The following is a 19,718-nucleotide window of genomic DNA, read 5'->3' as shown; positions in this document are numbered from 1 at the left end:
AGGAGAGGCCTGGAGACTGACTGGCTGTATTAGAAGGAGAGCTCTTGAGTCCGTATGTGAGGCCTTTGTATCCTGTTCAGAGTAGGCTCCTGTGGTAACTGTTCAACACCCTTTCTCACAGCTGCTCCTGACATCACTGGCCATAAACGGAGTGAGAATAAGAATGAAGGGCAAGATGCCATGATGTATTGCAAGTCAGTTGGCTACCCACACCCAGAGTGGATCTGGCGCAAGAAGGAGAATGGTATGCCCATGGTGAGTAGGAGGCAGCCCTGATTCTCTCTACCTGGGTCTCTGGTTGCTGGAGTTTCTCCTGGGAGGTCCAGACATCTGGACCAGTTGTTGTAACCTGCCATACCAGCATGGCTTGGGTCAGTCATCCTTTCTAGTCACAAATGGTTACATTATGAATCTGGAGGTCACTGACAGTCTTTGTCCAGCATGGAATCCCTACATGATTTGTTAAAGCTGGCTGTCTGCAAAGAGGTTAGACCGGTTTGCCTTCAAGATGGAAAACTGAAAGAGCTAACCCCAATCTTTTTTTTTTTTTTTTTAAGATTTTATTTATTTATTAGAGCACAAGCCGGGGAGTGGGAGAGGGAGAAGCAGGCTTCCCATCGAGCAGGGAGCCCGATGCGGGGCTCGATCCCAGGACCCAGACGCTTAATGACTGAGCCACCCAGGCGCCTGAGCTAACCCCAATCTTAATTTTTTTTTTATTATTCTAGTCCATTTGTCCTAAAGAAAATACTCCTCTTGAAGTAGTCCTTATACACCTTTCTGGTTTTGGGGGAAGACAAGGCGACGAGGGCAATTACTAGTATATTCCAGGAACACAGGGAGTACTGATGAGGGATTGAGGCAACATGGTGAGGCGCAAGGGCAGCCTTGGACATTGGAAATACGACAGCATCTGCTCCCGAAAAGGTCAAAGAAAACATCTTTTCCATTCAGTGCGATGATTCTTGATGGTGTAGAGGGAGTCCAAGTTTTGGACTCTCACTCACTCTCTGATTCATGATGTTTGCCAGTCTCTCTTTCTGGCAGAGAGGGTGTCATCCATTCCTCCTGTCCCCAGGCCTTGCATGCCCAGCACTGTACTTCTCAGGCATCCTCTCTGATTGTCAGTAGTCAGAAGGGACCAAGGAGATAATCTAATCTACTTCTTCAGAAAGATTACATATTAACCAAGGTAAATTAGTGACAAAACCAAGGAAGGGTCAAGTCTAGTTTTTTTATTTCAAGTCCATGATTCTTCCCACTCCATGATCTCTCAATAATGATATGTCAAGGGGCACCTGGGTGGCTCAGTCAGTTAAGTGGCTGCCTTCGGCTCAGGTCATGATCCTGGGGTCCTGGGATCGAGCCCCACGTCCAGCTCCCTGCTCAGGAGAGAGCCTGCTTCTCCCTCTCCCTCTGTCTGCCACTCTGCCTACTTGTGCTCTCTCTCTATCTCTCTGTCAAATAAATAAATAAAATCTTTAAAAAAAAATAATATGTCAAGTGGTGACAAGGACTCTAACATTAACAACAATGACTAGATTTCAGAAACCCATTAATTAAGGGTTCATGATGAGGAAGGGAGAGGTTGAGTATTTTCAGAGCAGGCCCTGAAAAGTCAATAAAATACTTCATTGTGCTGGCAAGCAAATGCCCATTTCTCTCTTGGTCTCTGGGTAGGAGAGCCCTTGATTCCTCAGTAGATATTTTCTTTTTCTTTCTTTCTTTCTTTTTTTTTTTTTTTAAGATTTTATTTATTTATTTGACAGAGAGATAGAGCCAGAGAGCACAAACGGGGAGCGGCAGAGGGAGAAGAAGCAGGCTCCCCACCGAGCAGGGAGCCCGACTCGGGGCTCGATCCCAGGACCCTGGGATCATGACCTGAGCCACGAAGGCAGCCGCTTAACCGACTGAGCCACCCAGGTGCCCCATCAGTGGATATTTTCATCTCCTATTCTTCTCATGCCCATGAACTCTTAATTATCTGTTATATTGTGAAAAACCTTTAAAATCAAGTAGTATTTCCTCTTGCTTCCAAGCTATGAATCATTTGGGAAACAAAACTTTTTTTTATCCTTTTTTTTAATTATGTTATGTTAATCACCATACATTACATCATTAGTTTTTGATGTAGTATTCCATGATTCATTGTTTGCATATAACACCCAGTGCTCCATGCAGAAAACTTTTAATGAAAGAGGGATAGGGAAAAGAAAAGCAATTTCTAGGTTGATGCCTTTGAAAACCAGTTCGTTGAACAGCCTACACTTGGTTGAGGACTAAGATAAAATGCTTGCAGTTTTTTTTCTAGACACTAATTTCAGCACAGATCCTTTTTCTAGACAGATCCCATAGCTTTCTTGGACCTCTTTTTTGTTAAAGAATGGAGTCCAGTCCAATCCAAAATTCCCAGTTTTACCTCCCTTCCCCTCTCCCTAGCCTGCAAGGGTAGCAGGGGATTGTCCTCACTCTGTCTTCTGGGTTTTTCTCTTGTATATGGGGCAGGAAGGGGGACAAGTGTCACTCATCTGACTTTTCCTATAGTCTACTCTTGGTTTTTGCTGCTTCTGGGGCCTCTGCATGGCAGGTATCCAGATCCTGGATCTTGTAAGAACTTGTGTGAGTTCTTTACGGGGCCAGTTCTCAGATATCAGAGATTTACTCTTACTGAACCTCTCTGTTTCCTGTTTAGCTCCAGCCACAGATGCTGGGGTCTGCTCACCCTCTTAGGCAGAGGAAACTTGAACATCATGGCTCTTCACATGGTGGGAGTATAGGCTCCTCTGCCTCCTTATCTCCAGATAGCCTTTTTCCAAGATTGAGAAGCATAGAGCACATCAGTTGGTCTCCTGCATAAACGAATATCCACTGGAAAAAGATATTTTCTTCTTGCCACCCCCAATCTTTGAGTGATTCTCTTGGTGCCTGTTCCACTCAGCTGTAGGGTGGAAGGCTGCATGCAATGCCAAGTATAACTCTTTTCCTATCACCTCTCATCCTGTCTTCTGTTTTATAGATTGGCAAGGGGTAATGTAGTGATGACTTGGGGATAAGATAGCTTGATGGGTCTCCCTTTTAATAAGCCCTGCAAGGACTGTCTGCCCCCAATTTGTATGGAAATTTTTTTTTTAAGAATTCTGGGGTACTTTTTTAAAGTAAGCCATCATTTGTGACAATAAATGTAAAAATTACAGTAGTATTAAATACAAAGTTTTTAAGTATTCTCAAAGGCAGAGATTTAAGAAACAATCTAGCGATATGTTGCTTAAAGATGATCTACATATAACAAAATAGGACAGAAGTATTAAGACAAAAACGATGAATAAAGTACATATGGTCAAAGTATATAAATAGAACAAGTGGAAATATTAACATTACAGAAAGTGAGGTTCAAATAAAAACATGAAACCAAAAGAGTTCCTTTTTATCATGGTAAGATATATAATCCACAATAAAGACAAAGCTGTCATGATCTTTGAAAACCAGTCTGTAGAGTTTCAAAATGAATGAAGCAAAAACTGGAAAAATAAGGAAATATAGCCAGAAGCACAGTTACATGGTGGCAGATTTACATATATTATTTTTAGTCTTTGACAGATGAGATGGAAAATCAACAACATTGTGGAAGATTTGAACATACAATGTGAATAAGATAACACAATCTTGATACTGAAACCTAAATATCAGTCACTGTTAGTTATAAATGTATGTGAACACTTCCTAAGTACAAGTTAAATTAGGAAAAGTTATCCTTCTAAAAAAACATTTATGTATATATTTAAAAATTTTTGAGGTATAATTGACATGATATATTCGTTTCAGGTGTATAGCATAGTGATTTGACAGTTGTGTACATAATGCAGTGCTCACCACGATTAAGTATATTCACCATCTGTTACCATACAATGTTATTACAATGCTATTGACTCAATTCCCTATGCTGTACTTTGATCCAAGAATATGGGGTACTTTTTGATGCTTCTCTTTAGTCATCAAATCTGTAGCAGTAGGACAAGTCCCACTCAGTATCTTCTTAGGCATTGATTGAAAGGTTAAAGTTTCTTTTTTTTTTTTTAAGATTTTATTTATTTCTTGCATATGGATGGTATTAAAAAAATCTGCATTGAAGGCTTGTGGATCAAAGAAGACACTAATCATTTCTGATCATAAGTGAAAAACATGGACTTAGTGAACCAGTAGAGCAGGGGTTAGAGAAGTTGGCAGCTTTCCAAGTCCTCAGTTGAAGCTTCATGGAATAACTATTTTGAAGGCTGTGTTTGCCATTTTAGTTATACCCACACTCATTTGCACACACCACTGTATGCTATAGCTAGACCTCATTCTGGGGGTTATCTTCCCCTTTCTTCTCTACTATTTCTGATTGTGCTTTAGTTGTTGTGTAACAGCTGACACATGAGTCCATTTTTGCCCTGCCATCACCCCAGTGCTGTAAGCCTGTCCCAGCTCCACCTAGACTCCTGCCTGTGGACTCTCACCTCTGCCTTCCCACATGGGCCTGGAGCACTCCTGTCCTGCTTGATCACCTCTCCTCCCCACCATCTAGTGCAAAAACTGGCTCTTCTCTGAAGCTTTCCCTGATTCTTTCTGGCACCGACCACTCACTCTGTGCCCCACAGTACTCAGCACATGCTGTCTGTTGGGGCTTCTTGCCACGTTCCTGTAACCATCCTTTGGAGGTCTGGTTCCCTCTTAAGGCCAACCTCCTCATTCACTTGTGTCTCACCTTCCCCTCAGTAGGATGTGAGACATACAGTATACATTAGTAAATAGTTGATAGTTGTTGGTTGACTGAATAAACTTTCCTTTAACCCTTTAATTCTTTTTTTTTTTTTAATTATTCATTTGAGACAGAGAGATACAAAGAGAGCAGGAGTAGTGGGGAGAGGCAGAGGAAGAGGGAGAAACAGACTCCCTGCTGAGCAGGGAGCCCGATGCGGGGCTTGATCCCAGGACCTGGAGATCATGACCCAAGCCGAAGGCAGACGCTTAACCATCTGAGCCACCCAGGCGCCCCTAACCCTTTCATTCTTAAAGGGAAGTTATGAATTTCTCTACTCTAACTAGGAGCAAGTTCTTAGCATTGTTTCTGGAGGAAGTTTAAGGAGACTTTCCAGAACTCAGCAAGTGTGAGGTAGATGTGCTGATTCTGAAGTCCTCAGGCCTGAAGTTAGCATATATGCCTGACCATGGAGGTCACATCCCTCTTTCTCCATCTTCTTCCTGTGTCATGGTTTCTTACCTGTATTTGAAGTAGCATTTTCTAGATTGAGTCAGTCTTTTCTGAGGCCAAAGGGTAGGGCTTCTTCTCTTCACTTCATAGAAGTCGGAGAAATCCAGAGGACCAATGGCAGGGGAGGCTTTGGCTGGGAGCTCTGCCAGAAGCTTGCTGATCCGTTGTTAATTGATATCGAAAGAAAGCCAGTAATGAAGTGCTCACAAGTTACCTGGACAAAGATGGTCCTAGACACTGCTCCCTCATCCCAGCCAGTGGTCCTAAGAAGGGAGAACATTGCCACCTTGTCTTAGACACAAATTCACCTACTCTGACCTTTGTGTGTTCTTACTTTTTCTGCCCCTGAGCAGGACATTGTCAATACCTCTGGCCGCTTCTTCATCATCAACAAGGAAAACTACACTGAGCTGAGCATCATGAATCTCCAGATCACAGAAGACCCTGGAGAGTATGAATGTAATGCTACCAACTCCATTGGCTCAGCCTCCGTTGTCACCATCCTCAGGGTACGGAGCCACCTGGCCCCACTCTGGCCTTTTTTGGGAATTCTGGCTGAAATCATCATCCTTGTGGTGATCATTGTTGTGTATGAGAAGAGGAAGAGGCCAGATGAAGTTCCTGACGGTAAGAGCATCCCTACAAAATAGCTGTAATGTTGGGGTTGGATCCTTGGGATGGTTTCCAAGCACCCAAAAAGGACTATAGGAATGTTGGGGTTCGATCCCTAAAGGAGAGAAGGAGAAGTCTCATACTGGTTCCTCACTCCCTACTCCTAAGATTAGCCACCTAGAGCTATAATTAGCTCTGTCCCTCCATTTGGGTATTCTCCAAGCCCCAGTCCCATCTGCCTTTCAGGCCCCGTGTGGGGAATGGGCAGCTGTCAGTCTCTTTGTTCAGCTCTGTCCTCCTTCAATACAGATCATCAGGCAGATTGAGCTTGAGGAGAATCCAAGTCAAGCCTAGAAGCCACCCCAAGATCGCAGGCCACCTGGCCTTTCAGGCAGATTTAAGGTATCTAATTGGTTGTCACATGGTTGCCTGGTGTAGCCCCAGCCCAGTCAGACTGTTCTTGAGAAAAGCCGTTGGAACAGGCCAGCCTTTGGTTCCCTTGGTTGGTGGTCCCTTTGGTAGGTTTTCAAGGTTCTCCGTGAAGCAGGCACCAAGCGTTTGGCTTTTCTATCTCACGAGAATGGTGGAATCTGATGCATCCACCACACCCGGTTTTAAGACAGAGACAGCTAAGCAGTAACACCTGGAGCCCATGCCCCAAGGTGACACCCTCAGGCTGGCTTAGGGCCAGAGGTGGGACTAGATAATGGCACCAGGACTGTAGTGAATTATTAAGTGTTGGAAAGAACAGGATCTTACAGATTTTTGGATCTTTAGATTTTGAGGAAAGTCCTAGGAAATCTTTGGGGGTTTTTCGTTGTTGTTGTTGTTGTTGTTGTTGTTGTTTTTGTCATGGATATTCCATTTCTAACCCCAGGATTACAGTCGGGGTGGCTACTGCTGGAGACTTGTACCAGTAGTACGCTCAGCTTCCTGACTAGCTCCCACCCTTCGGCCCTGTAACATCACCATCAAATTCATTGGCCAGCGCGATTACCACCACTTGCCTGTCACTGACTATACGAGAAGGGTATGGGCTTCAGTTCAGTGGAGGCCGGCCTCGGGTGATGGTGAGGATGCCAACTCTGGTACGGCTGTCCTGGGCCTGTGCTCGCTCGTGCACCAAGGTTCTTTGCCCGCCCCACAGAGTTGTCTGTGTCCCTGCAGCTACCACTCCCTCAGAAGGCGTGCAGCCCTGAAGGTAGCCGGTGGCTTTGGCCTCTCTGGAAGGCCACGTTTGAAAGCAATAGCCCCTTCCCCTTCTTTTCCTTTCTTAGCACCTCCAAAATCTCTCTGCCTGCCCTAAGTAGAAGAGTATCACAGTGAGGCTGGTGAAAAGGTTTGTTGTTGAACCTAACAACGCCTGCAGGAAGCCCTGCTGGACTCCCTCCCAGCGTACATTCCTTCCGCAGCGAGCTGGATGGAGGAGTGAGGGGACGTCAGCTGGAAGCCACTGGGCCTGTGGAAATAAATGAGCTAGTTCCCTGCAGCAGAAGTGTGCCCCCAGGATTTTTACATTCCTTTTCCTTGGTCCACTCCTAGGTCCAGCTGCTGTTCTATGAAGTGAACTGTGTTCTTGGGATTTTCACATATGCATAATGCTTTTTCCTGTAGTTTTTTCTCTTTCCTGCTACAGATTAGGATTCCTAAGGCAGAATACTTATATTTAGGCATGAGAATCAAGGGAAGTTGTCTGTATTTCCAGCATTGGCTCTCTAGGAGCAGTTATAAACGCCTCAGTTCTGCAAAGCCTTTTCATCCCCTCAGAGTGTTTTTGCTTTGCTAAACAGCACCTTGCTCAGCCTTCCCTTTGGAAAGGTAGAGAAGCAAAGAGGAAAAGGCAAAGATGGGCTTCAGAACCTGATTTTTTTATTTTAAGACGAGGCTGGCTGCCCCTTTCTTGGCAGAGTGACACATTAGCTTAGCATGTCCCCATCTGAGGTTCCAGTCTTCCTCCTAGGAAGCCACTTTGTTTATTACCAGGTTGCCACCGCCACCCCCCACATGTGTGTGGAAGACATTCGGGTTAGATTTGAGAAATGGTTAGTATTGGTTTGGACAAGCGCAGACACCTGCCTGGGGAAGCAACTATTGTTATAAAAAAAAATAGCTAGAGCTCCATGGCTCTTGAACTCAAGTGGTGGCCAGTTGGGTAGAGGAGACCTGTGTGGTCAGCAAATCTTCTGAATGGCTTTCTGAAGGCAAGGTACCTCTTTTAAGCTAAACTATTATAGACAGTGGATGGATGAATCCTACATGAAAGACATTGGTAAGTGCAAAGTAAAATCTCCTTACTCTGGTGTCTTGGAAGAACTGTAATGCAAGTAGCATTTACTTTTCTGTTGTTGAATTGGGGCGACAGACCTGGGACGCTGGGATTATTGCAGTGTTCGCCTCCTCTCCGCTCCCTTCCTGACAGCCAGCGCGGTCCAGGCTCCATTCTCCATCTCCACATCCCTGCCTTGCTCCAGCATTTCCACCCCAGAGTTTTCTCCTTTGTCTGCCTCCTCCTCTCAAACCCCTCCCTGCTCCTGTGCCCCTTTATTTCTTGTCCTCCTGGAATTAATCATTAAAGAAAAAAAAAAGTTGATTGTTCCTCAGTGAGTTTTCCTTATGCTGTGGCTTTTTTTCTAGCTAGTTTCCCCTCAACTCCTGTGCAGTCCATGTAAGGGCAGCCTCCTCATATGCTTTCTTCCCACATTACCCCTTCCCAAGGCTACATGTAGATAGATGCATGCGCTCCTTTGTGGAATGAAGGAAGAGGTACCTCATATCTTATACAAATTGGAGTTTTAGAGGTGATGAATTACCAGATAACCATCTGTGGTGCTGTTGACGTATTTATGCCATTGGGAAAATGGATTTTTTTTTTTCTATACGCCTGACATGCTTTCTCTGCCAAAATAGGTACTTTATTATCAGAGTAGACAGGATTTCTGAGTCACTGAATTTCTTCTTGTATGAAACAATTTCATGTAAAACTCATATTATTCCTATTTGGGCAGTCTGAGCTCTTGGAAACTCAGCCCCTTACCAAAAAAGCACTAAGTTGAACAATTTAAAACTATACACATGCACAAATTCGAACTTAGAGAGTTTAGTCTGAGTACATTTCACCAGAAAAGCAAATACTGCTTTAGATTTCTCACATAGAAAATGCTTACAGTTAAGGTTTAGTGACTTTCAGTAGAAAAAAACAAAAGAGCTCTATCTCTTAGGCTACCAGAGTCTACTCATGACATTTTATTATTTTTTTAAGATTTTATTTATTTATTTGACAGAGCCAGAGAGCACAAGCAGGGGGAGTGGCAGAGGCAGAGGGAGAAGAAGCAGAGTCTCTGCTGAGCAGGGAGCCTGATGCGGGGCTTGATCCCAGGACCCTGGCTGGGATCATGACCTGAGCCGAAGGCAGACACTTAACCGACTGAGCCACCCAGGTGCCCTACTCAGGACATTTCATAAACGAAACTCACACTAAGTCCCTTGAAGCCCCTGTTGTGGTTTCTTTGAGGATTGGTGCCCAGTAGTTTGTCTTATAGGTAGATTATCTGCATATCACCTTTTGCCCTCAGTGTTTTCAGTAACAGATGAATCATGGAGTCAAATCAGAGGCTTCATTTTTTTCACTTCACTCACCTCTTGACTACATTCTCTGAAAATGTTAAATGATAATTTTCTAATAAGACTAGGTCCAGCCAGCATCCCCCTAGCCTTCCATCCATCCTACAGCTCACATGCTTGGAGCACACCTGTGTTGGTTCTCTGCAGACTAAACCCAGAGAGGGATTAGTGTGTGTGTGTGTGTGTGTGCGCGCGCGCTTCAAGTCTGTCCTCCCCAGTCCCCTGGGGAGATGTGGCGTGAGCCTGCCCCTTTGTTGGGGCCTTCAGTTCTACTGGACATTTTAGTGACCTCAAATGAAAACAGGAGGAGCTGATTTAAGAAAAGAAGTGGCAGCATCAGAAAGAGTTTTGTTTTCACATTTGGGGACTAATTTTTATAAGCAGTTCAAAGGGATTCCTCCTCAAGTTACTGGTGGAGTAGACAGTTGGGGGTTTGGGGGGGAACCATTTTTAGTGGCTCTGATACATTCAAACTTATCTTATTTTTTTCAAAGATTTTATTTATTTATTTTGACAGAGAGGGAGACAACGAGAGCAGGAACACAAGCAGGGGCAGTGGGAGAGGGAGAAGCAGGCTTCCCGCCGAGCAGGGAGCCCGATGCGGGGCTCGATCCCAGGACCCTGGGATCATGACCTGAGCCGAAGGCAGACGCTTAACTGACTGAGCCACCCAGGCGCCCTCAAACTCTTTTAGACTACAAATAAGAGCTATTCTGATGTTTGAAAAAATCTGTTGGGAGCATATGAAGCTTTTCAGCTGGCCAGGAATGCTGGAAAAGAAATGTGACTTTTTAAAATGACATGCAAAACACACATGTCATTGTCTCCTAACTCTAGGGGTCATCTGAGTCAGTAACAAGTTACCTTACGGAGAAAATACAGTAGGACCAAATATGAAAGGCAACTGGGTGTGACCGTTAATCTCTCTCTGGTTTAATGCTACTCTGCTGAGATCAGGCAAAATAGAATCAGGTTTAGAAACTCGAAAACCCCATCCTCAGTGAGATGAAGGCGGTGAAAAAGGAGTTTTGACCAGACGGGTCAGCTCTTGGTCACGTTGGCTGGAAAGCCGTCTTTCTGGAGGTGCTCCCCTCTCAGGTAACGCCTTATTTACTGGGCATCGCAGAGCACCCTCCCAGCTGATGAGGCCACGGGGTCTAGCGGAGCGAGGGCCATAGCACATCCACCCGCAACTTCACTCTCCTAAGATGGATTCCAGAAGCATCTCGTTTCCCTTCTCCCCAGTCGTCGTCCTCCCATCTAGCCAGGGGCTGGAATACCCAGGCGAGGGGAGAGCCATTGTTTCAGCCGCTGGCTTGTGGCCTGAGGGTTTGGGGGTATGTTGATATTTGTCGGTTACTATGACTTCTTTTTTTTCCCCCCTCAATTGCATCAAACCCTTAAAACATGGTGGTAAGTGAGCGATATGCATGCTTTTGGAGTTTGTTTAATCTCCGCTTCAGTCTATACGATGCACAGTTCATAATGTTAACACTTTTCTTCAAGTTTACTTCATTCACTTTCACAACTAATTTGGATTTCAGTTTGCTGTTTAATCCTCATTTACTTTTTGATTTTTGTACCTTTTTTTTTTTTCCCTGTACTGTTCTTTCCCTCTCTCCCGATTTCCCTGTTAGGGTCAGGTTGTTGGGGTTTTTTTGTTTGTTTGTTTTTTGTTTGTTTTTTTCTTTTTTTTTTTTTTTCCCGGTCTTACCTGTAAAGGGAGAGTGGTGCTGCAGATAGAGAGTCAGTCCAGACAGTAGGAGACACGAGGCTCTTTTCTGGATTCCTTGTAAATGTGCGAGTGGATCTGGGGAGAGAGATGAAGGGAGATCTAGATGCACCTGCTCCCACTCGCAGGCATGGCAGCTGCACCGGGGCCGCTGTTGCTCAAACCCCTACATGCAGCCCTTTGCACCTTACCGGCTTGTTAGGCTGGGAGATGACGCCACCAGGCAGACAGCAGGGCCTACCCCTCCGCCACCAAAAGAAAGAGAAGCTTGCGTGTAAAGTGCTTGGGTCGGTGCGGACAGTGTCCTGCTTTGAGGAGATTAGCTTGGCTGTCGCGATTCCTCTCCCCTGCTTTTTCTTTTCATGTTGGGAGTAGATTGGTGATATTCTTGTTGGTTATCTTGCTTTAGAATTTTCTGTTTTCCGGTGCACAGCCAGAGCACTGAAACTATTCTAAGTTTGCTCCTGGGTCTTTTCCCTGAAGTCCCTGAAGTGCTTAGTTCCTAGCATGTAGCTGAGCTGGCTTGGCCTGGATGCGGAGAGCCTAGGGTGTTGTGGTGAGAGTAGACATAGGCTGGGCTTGTGTGTCTCAGTCTGGATGTGTCTCGTATATCTCCACTGCGTCCCCGGCACACAAATGTCTCGGGTGTCCTTGAGTCTCAGTTGTTCTCTGTACCTGTTCGACAGTGTACTGTTGTTAGTAGTAGAATCCTGTGGACACTGGTGTGTCGCTAGCCTGTTGTTTTGGCTGACAAGTCATTGGTTTGTGGTTAGTTTTTGTTTTTGTTTTTATTTTTCAATCTTTTTTTGCTCCAGTCACTGTGTGTGCTGGCGGTGGCTTTGCCTCTCCGTTGCCTCGAAGGAATAGGTGGAGCAATGTCTCCCTGTGACAGACATTACTCCTGACGCGTGCTCCTGCAGACGCCTACACTGAGACTGTGACCTCCATAACTGCTTCATGTGCACCAAGCCCCCTTGTGGAATCCTGCTGAGAGGTTTTCTAGAAGCCTTTGGTGAAACCAAACTGTTCTGAATAATTTAGTCTACCTGACTTATGTAAAATAGAAAAAAAAACTAAGAGCACTTACTTGTTCCCTCCCCTTTGTGGGCCTCTTTTAAAAAAATATCCCATGTACCTACACCCTTGCCTAAAGGGGACCAAGTTGCCCTTAGTCCAAACAGGAAAGAAAAACTTACAAATCAGAATTGTAAAATACCAATTTAAGAAGGCTTCTAAACTCAGATAATGTAAGCTTTTTGGTTTAAAAAAAAAAAAAAATCTCATGGCTCATCTGGATTTGGGTGCTGGTTTTGGCCAGGGCTCAAGAGTTGAGCCTTTCTGTCTGAGGTCTTTTCTAGAAGGATGTCACCACTATTCAGCTCTCCCTGGTGTGTCACGGAACATCTTTTGGCATGCATACACTTGTTGCTGGCGTAGCCCAGCGGGGCTGACCCAGTATTAGGTTGAACTATTGTGGCTTCCTCTTCCTCAGTCTCTTCTCCAGACTAAAGACTCTGCTAAAGATTACAAAAGAGCAAGAACAGTGTCCTTTGGGGAAGTGAGGATGTGTGGCTAAATGTATAGAACATACACATCCATCTACATTGTAGGATTGAGCCAAAACTGTGCATGCATTCACCACAAGAAAACAAACAGCAGGATTTTACAACTGAGATGTTGGTTTGTCTTCTCATCTATTTAAGAGTGAACCACTGGAACTTGGGGACAAGATGAGTATAACGATATTGCAGCCTATCTGTCCGCTCCAGTTGCAGTTTTTCATGACAAGCATTCAAAGTGTTAACTAAAACCATTGAAACAACATACCTGCCATTAAAAACTTGAATCTAGAAGTAATAACTCCATGAGTGTTTTTGCACCTCCAGATGGAATGGCCTTGAATAAATGCTATGAATAGCCATGTTTGCCACTTGCCGTTTGCTGTTCTATTCAGTCTTATGTAGAGTCTCACGATTTTCTCCTTTCTTCTCCTCTCAATGGATTATTAAAAAACTGAACACCTTATAGACGATGAACCAGCTGGGCCAATGTAAGTACTTTATTGGACATTGATTCAGTAGTTTCTGTTGTATTTTGTATTTGCAGTTTAATCGAATGGAGTAGCAAAGGTCGTGGGGAGCCAGTGAGTGGAAATGAGTGTCGTAGTGTAGACCTCCCTAGCCGCACGGTCGTGGAGCTGACTGACAGCCATTTGATTCCCAGGACAGGCAGTGCAGTTTTGTTTTTAGTAACAATATCAAGTGGAATGCCATGCAAGAGACTGCTTAAAGTTTTGCACATCCTAGATGCTTAAATTGATAATGCGGGGGAAATCACCTGTATATCAGAGACTTCCAGTTTTGTTCATTTCAAGCTGTACTGTAGCATGGAGAACCTGCCTGGCTCCGTCAGCAGTTGCATGTATCCAAGAGAGATGGTCCTGTGAGTTCTGAATCTATCCCAGATAAGCAGAACCTCCTAGAGTTGGGGACTAAGGAGTGAGAGACAGGCAACCAGTGCCCAAATCGGTTAAATGCCCATATGCGATCATCTTTTATCATTTGAGAAGAGACCATGGTGTTCAGCAGAGAAGAAACTACTGTTTTTACGTTTACAAGTAATTACAGTCTATAAATCAGAGGGAAAGGTACCTGTATATTGTCTGTCTTGGGAGTCAAAAGGATTAAGCGAAGCTCTGTAGGCACTTTATAGAAAGAATATTTTTACACACCAATGTGCAGTAAAATTTATTACACCAGGGATGGTAGTAAGTGAAAGAATCCCTGTATTTCCATGTGTTAAATTTCAGGAGTTGCTAGTGACTTTGAGTTTAACCTTTATAATGCCATTTTTCCTCCAAAGGAAAACCAACTCTACCAACAATCACAAAGATAAAAACTTGCGCCAGAGAAACACAAATTAAATACTGCTTATAATGTAAGTATGGCCTTCTTTAGAAATTTTAAAAATTATATTCAAATGAATGTGCCTCTATTGACCTTGTTACAGATTCTTCAGTAGTTGGCGTCCTGTTGTGGGATCTTGTAGTTCATTTCAGAGCAGATGCTACTGATGGACCAAGTTCGGTCTCTGTCCTCCATCTAGTGCAGCAGCTGGCAAGGAACGTTTTCAGCTATGTTGTTCCACATTGCCATTTCAGAATATGTATGGTGTTTTAAAAAGAAAGACCTTGCACCACTATTTAACCATACCTTTTAAAAAAAGAGGTAAAAATTGTCACCTTAGGTGGATTATTCCCAGAGGCCAGTTAATTCCACTTTGCTTGTGAGGGCAAGGCAAGAATGGTGGCCGGGCACAGCCGGGCCGGAGTGCCTTCCACGTAGGCACATGGAGATCAGAATTTCACACCACATCCCTGAGCATGCTTTCTGAACCAAAGCTTTGTTTGATGTGGCACTTGGGTGTAGTCTTAAGTGACAGTGCATATTCCCTTTTAATCTCCACATACTCTTTCTTTACAGATCTTTAGGTTCCTGAAACTGGTGGCAACATGACCTGCTAAATTTTCTGCTTGGACCTCTTTGGTTCTCTCCCCTTTCAAGTGAGCGGCACCACAATGACTGTCTAAAGCATGCCTTATTTAGCCTTTCCTGTAAGGGTGACCTAGTCAGGTACATTTTAAACAATGCTTCAGTGTAGAAGGTGTAAACTATTTTGGGCTTGATGTGCTGTGAATGTTGCTTTTTGCCCCCCTTTGTTAAAATATTTAAGTAGAAGTGAAAAGGTCCTCTGAGGATCGGATCGTGCATGCGCCATTTTCTACTTAATGCAGCTGTTAAATTGGCACAGCTCTCAGGTGCACTGCTGCCGTCTAGTGATGACATTTTTGTAAAGAACAGCAAAACCTGCAGATATATACAGTATATAAATATATATATATATATATTTATATTTTTGGGGGTGGGAGAAATCCAAAATAAAATAAAAGCTTGTTTCATTTTTTAGCTGCCGATATTCATTCATTATTGTATGTTGTCAGATGAGGAAATCGTGCAGTTCTGGTACATAAAGATGAATAATATAAACTGAAATCTATAGTTCTAAGGGCTTAACCTACGACTTTGGTAAGAAGCTGGAACACTCCACTGAATGGATATATTGAATTGCAGTATATATGTACGATTGCTTTTTAAGTGATTCTCTTTTGTTAAATCATGTAAATTCTTAAATCCTTTTGCACTGATGTGTTGAACCTTATTGTACATTCAATGAAGGCAAACTTTTATAATTTACCTTTTGTTTTCAATGACCTTGAAATGTTCTCGCATGGTATTCTATGCAACTCGTTCTCCTCCAGGGTTGACACTGTATTTTTCACATTGATTTAACGGCTGAGTGTAGATTTTCTCGCCCGGCAGGGTTCTCCTGCGGTATGTAACCATAGATGCATGTACTGGTGTTTTGTGTAAGTGTTGAAGTGCAATGATGTATAAAAAAGTGGATTCACCTGTTTTTAAAAATAAAACATTGATAAAAGGTGTCTGGAATAATACTCTTTATTCTTGTATCTAATCTTAAGAGGAAGCACATTTTCAAGTGCTTTCAACTTCCTTCGTTCTGTATGTACGTGGAGTGTTAATTTCTCAACCCTGTCAGCTTTTTGAGTTCCTTTTCCACCTCTTCCACAAACGCGGGGAAATTCTGATCCATGAGGCACAAGCGCAGAAAGGGGCCTAACTCTTCTGTGTCCCACGCAGATTGTTCACGGACTGGGGGCCGCTCCTCTGACACCAGGAGAGACTGTGGGGATTTCAGAAGAGTAGTTTATTAGAGATTATAGCCAAAAGCAACAGCCTGAATAGAACACAGAAAAACTTTGCTTTAAGGAAATATTAGGGATACACCAAAAATTAGTGCTTATTATAAGCTTTACAGGGTTCCTTTAGATGTTTCTAAATATACGTAGGAAGTGAGATCAACTTGTAGCCCTAGGTATTTCAGATGTATTAATGAAATGTTTTACAAAGTTAAGATCCTGCTTTAATGAAGAATACTGTGCTAACATTTTGTGGATTGATAGAGTTGTCAATGAATGAAATGCACTAGCTTTGTTCATCTTTCCCACCTCATAGATGGATGGGTGTGAACAGTTCACCATGTGGAAAGTGGGTTTTGAATGTAATAAAGAGAAGTCACAAACTGACCGATCAAAGGACATAATTAACTCATGTCTCCTTCCAGTCCTATTCATGAAGTTTGACAGGGAGAGAAGCATGGTAATTATCACAACAATCGAGAGACAGACATTTTCATGCCCCCCCCCCCCCGGAAAATTTCTTCACACTACCTCCACTCTTGTTGTCAAACACTTAACCCCTGGCAACCACTCATCTGTTCTCCATACCTTATAGCTTTGCCTTTTCCAGAATGTCATAAATGAGGTCACATAGTGTCGAGCAAGTTTTTCAATTGCCATCTGTATGTCTTCTTTGGTAACTTGCAGTGTTTTAAAACCAGTTGAATAAGTTGCTAATATTTAGATATTAGAGTTCAAATCAAAGTCTGACAGTGCTTGGCAATCTGGAAGATACGGTGACACCGGATCCACAGTCTCAGGTGATACTGTGGGCTCTGGCTCGGCAGTGTTCCCTCTCTCTACGTTTGCCGCTTTGACGCCTCACGCTCCTCCTCCTAGGTAGGCGGTTTTATGCCCTTTCTATGGATGGCATGATTTGGTGTGTGTGTGTGTCTACAATTGCTATTTCTCTAGAAACTATCTGTAATAGACATTTATTTTTCTAAATTCAAACCAGCTTCTCAGACTCTACTTAGAACATGAAAGTAACATGGAGCCCTGCTCTCCAGTGAGAGAGACTGTGTGTGTGTGTGTGTGGTTTTTTTGTTTTTTTTTTAAGATTTATTTGACAGAGACCTAGCGAGAGCAGGAACACAAGCAGGGGAAGTGGGAGAGGGAAAAGCAGGCTTCCTGCCAAGCAGGGAGCCCGATGCGGGGCTCGATCCCAGACGCTTAACAACTGAGCCACCCAGGCACCCCGAGAGCCACTGTGTTTATACCACACTTAAAACCACTTAGTATCCTATTAGTGAACATTTATGTTGTTTCCAATCTTGTTTCTGTGATCATCACTATGAAGAGCATCCTTATATATGCATGTTTGTGTAGTTGAAATGGAATTATAGGTAATAAAATAGAACTTTAAATTTGATCTATGTTGCTAAATTGATTTCCAAAATGTTTTACTCACTTACATTCATGGAATGACTTGTCTAGAAGTTTAGAGCAAACGAGTAACATATCTGAGCTGCCAGCCTGGTGCTTTCTCTTGTTTTTACATGGTTCCATACTATGTAAATAAGTTAGGCTAAGATACACTTTTTATAGCAACTGACATTTCCTGAAGAAGGATATCACGCCCTGCCTTGTTTCCATGTTTTCTGTGGCTCTCCTGTCCTCAGCCACTCATTCTATTAACCTCTAGCCACAATGCAAATATGAGGCTACACTGGGGCACTATAGAGTTTGATCTGCTGCTGGACAAACAGGTTTTTAGGTTTTTTTTGGGGGGGGGGTTGGTCGTGCTTACTTGTGTTATTAAAAGAAATAGACATGAATTCTTAGTCTTCTTAGCTCTTCAGTTTTTTTTTTTTTAAGATTTTATTTATTTATTTGAGAGAGAGAGCACAAGTAGGCAGAATGGCAGGGAGAGGGAGAAGCAGGGAGCCAGACGTGGGGCTCGATCCCAGAACCCCAGGATCATGACCTGAGCCGAAGGCAGCCACCCAACCGACTGAGCCACCCAGGCACCCCAGCTCTTAAGTTTTTAGTTCTATGACCGTTTATTTTGAGTTAGTGGTAAGCCAGATGGAGAACACACCAATGTTTTCTGTTTTATACCACTGTTAGCACAGTTCAATAAATACATTAAAAAGAAAATTCAGGGGCGCCTGGGTGGCTCAGTCAGTTAAGCGTCCGACTCTTGGTTTTGGCTCAGGTCATGATCCCAGGGTCATGGGATCCAGCCCGATGTTGGGCTCTGTGCTTAGCATGGAGTCTGCTTGAGACTCTCTACCCCCCTGGCTCGTACGTGCTCTCTCCAAAGAAAATTAACCCTTGAATATTGATGATTTCCATGCAGAATTGTATGGAAGGCACAAGCTGTTGTCGGGCGCAGCAGGGAAACGCAGTGAGAAGACAGGCCTCAAGGAGCTCTCAGCAGAGCAGGCATCAAGAAACCCTGAGTTTGAATGAATAGGTTTTGTGGGATTCTTTGGTAACAGCAAACTGCAAGGGGAGAGAGGAATGTCTGAAAGCAAGTCTGTGCGAACAAAGCTGAATCCTCCTGGGTTCCCACACATCCTCAGCTGAGATCTTAGCACCGGAAGATCTTGCCCCTACAGAAACCATCATTGATCTGATTCCAAATTCCTACTGATGTTTGTCTTAGAATAGTTCTCAAATTTCATGTCCAAAATTAAATGGAAATTCTTCCCTCTATTCCTCTTTTCTGGGCAAGTGGTAATTAAATCCTTGATCTCACACACTGAACCGCTACAGCCACAGGCCCGCCCCGCCCGCCCCACTCCACCTTCCTCCAGAGGCCGCTCTTCCGCAGGCGCCACCTCTGGGCAGAGGCCAACGGCCCGCCTGCCTTCACCAGCTTCTGCACCAGCACTTCAGCTTACTCTTCCCCAACAAGGGGTGACCACAGGGATGCAGATTCCTCAGGATCACTGTTTTCATGGCCAAGGAAAACAACAGGGAAACAGGCTCTACCTGAGCTAGCCAACTCACTGAGGTCCTTCCTCCGGAAGCGCTCGTGTTGGCCGGTCCACACAGCTGCGGCTTCTCCGGGTTCTGGGGTGGCTGCAAGGAGACGGCTGCAGTTAGGGGATGAGCTGAACGTAAACACAAACGCCACTGGCCGTCAGAGGAGTGGCAACACATGTGCTTGTGTGAAAAGAAAGTGCCAGTATCAGTAAAGGGCGTGAAGTCCTCGTCGGTGGAGTCTGTCCTGGCTTAAGCTGGGCGGGAGAGGACAGACAGTTTGCGTCAGAGGCTCCCCGCCCTGTGTCTGGTTATCTGTCCCTCCGTGTCTGCCAGGCGCTCCGGCGGGGCTGCAGTGCGGCTGGCTGGCCGGCACCACGGCGCGGCCGCGAGCTGGTGCTGCAGGGCAGCGGACACCTCCCAGCTCCGGCTAGTGAACTGGTCCTTTCTGAGAGTTATGACTCAAGTAAGACATAATCGTTGCAGAAAAGCAAAGCGGGGGGCAGGGGAATCCTATAATTTCAAGATAACCATATGCTTTTAATAAAACTTAAAAAAATCTGTTTAGATATTCTGAGGGAGTGAGTTCTGTGAGTAAAATACCAAGATATCTTCATTCAACAATGTTTGTGCCTACTAGACACATCTCGCCGGGGTGAGAAAGGGAAAGGGCCAGAGAGAACAAGGCAGAGGTCCAGCCTTCAAGAACCCACAGCCCAGGGGCGCCTGGGTGGCTCAGTCGTTAAGCGTCTGCT

The 19,718-nt window shown here is 44.2% G+C and overlaps 2 protein-coding genes across 10 annotated transcripts in view; one reads left to right on the top strand and one right to left on the bottom strand.

Annotated features, from left to right (window-relative positions):
* NPTN (neuroplastin) overlaps nt 1-15,715 on the top strand; it is a 71,489-nt gene extending 55,774 nt beyond the window's left edge. For 3 of the 6 annotated variants that reach the window (XM_073877325.1, XM_025883780.2, XM_073877326.1), the window contains 3 exons: nt 122-255; nt 5,605-5,878; nt 8,226-13,238. In XM_073877325.1, the coding sequence (XP_073733426.1) occupies nt 122-255; nt 5,605-5,878; nt 8,226-8,467 (650 nt within the window). In that variant the 3' untranslated portion in view covers nt 8,468-13,238. The other 3 variants (XM_025883778.2, XR_003210510.2, XM_025883779.2) reach the window with 3 other exon arrangements.
* A 2-nt stretch (nt 15,716-15,717) lies between these two features.
* Nucleotides 15,718-19,718, bottom strand: part of REC114 (REC114 meiotic recombination protein) — a 162,947-nt gene continuing 158,946 nt past the window's right edge. Inside the window, exons 5-6 of one of the 4 annotated variants that reach the window (XM_025883782.2) lie at nt 18,991-19,062; nt 15,718-15,977 (exon numbers count right to left, since the gene is read on the bottom strand). In XM_025883782.2, the coding sequence (XP_025739567.1) occupies nt 15,813-15,977; nt 18,991-19,062 (237 nt within the window). In that variant the 3' untranslated portion in view covers nt 15,718-15,812. Of the gene's footprint in view, nt 15,978-16,606; nt 16,758-18,972; nt 19,063-19,718 lie in introns of those variants that run through there. The other 3 variants (XM_025883781.2, XM_073877328.1, XM_073877327.1) reach the window with 3 other exon arrangements.

The sequence above is a fragment of the Callorhinus ursinus genome, unplaced genomic scaffold (genome assembly GCF_003265705.2).
Source record: "Callorhinus ursinus isolate GAN/ISIS: 27379988/994484 unplaced genomic scaffold, GSC_fseal_2.0 scaffold25, whole genome shotgun sequence".
NCBI lineage: Eukaryota > Metazoa > Chordata > Mammalia > Carnivora > Otariidae > Callorhinus > Callorhinus ursinus.
Note: the sequence above shows the minus strand (reverse complement) of the source record. Positions and strands in the feature narration are given on the sequence as shown.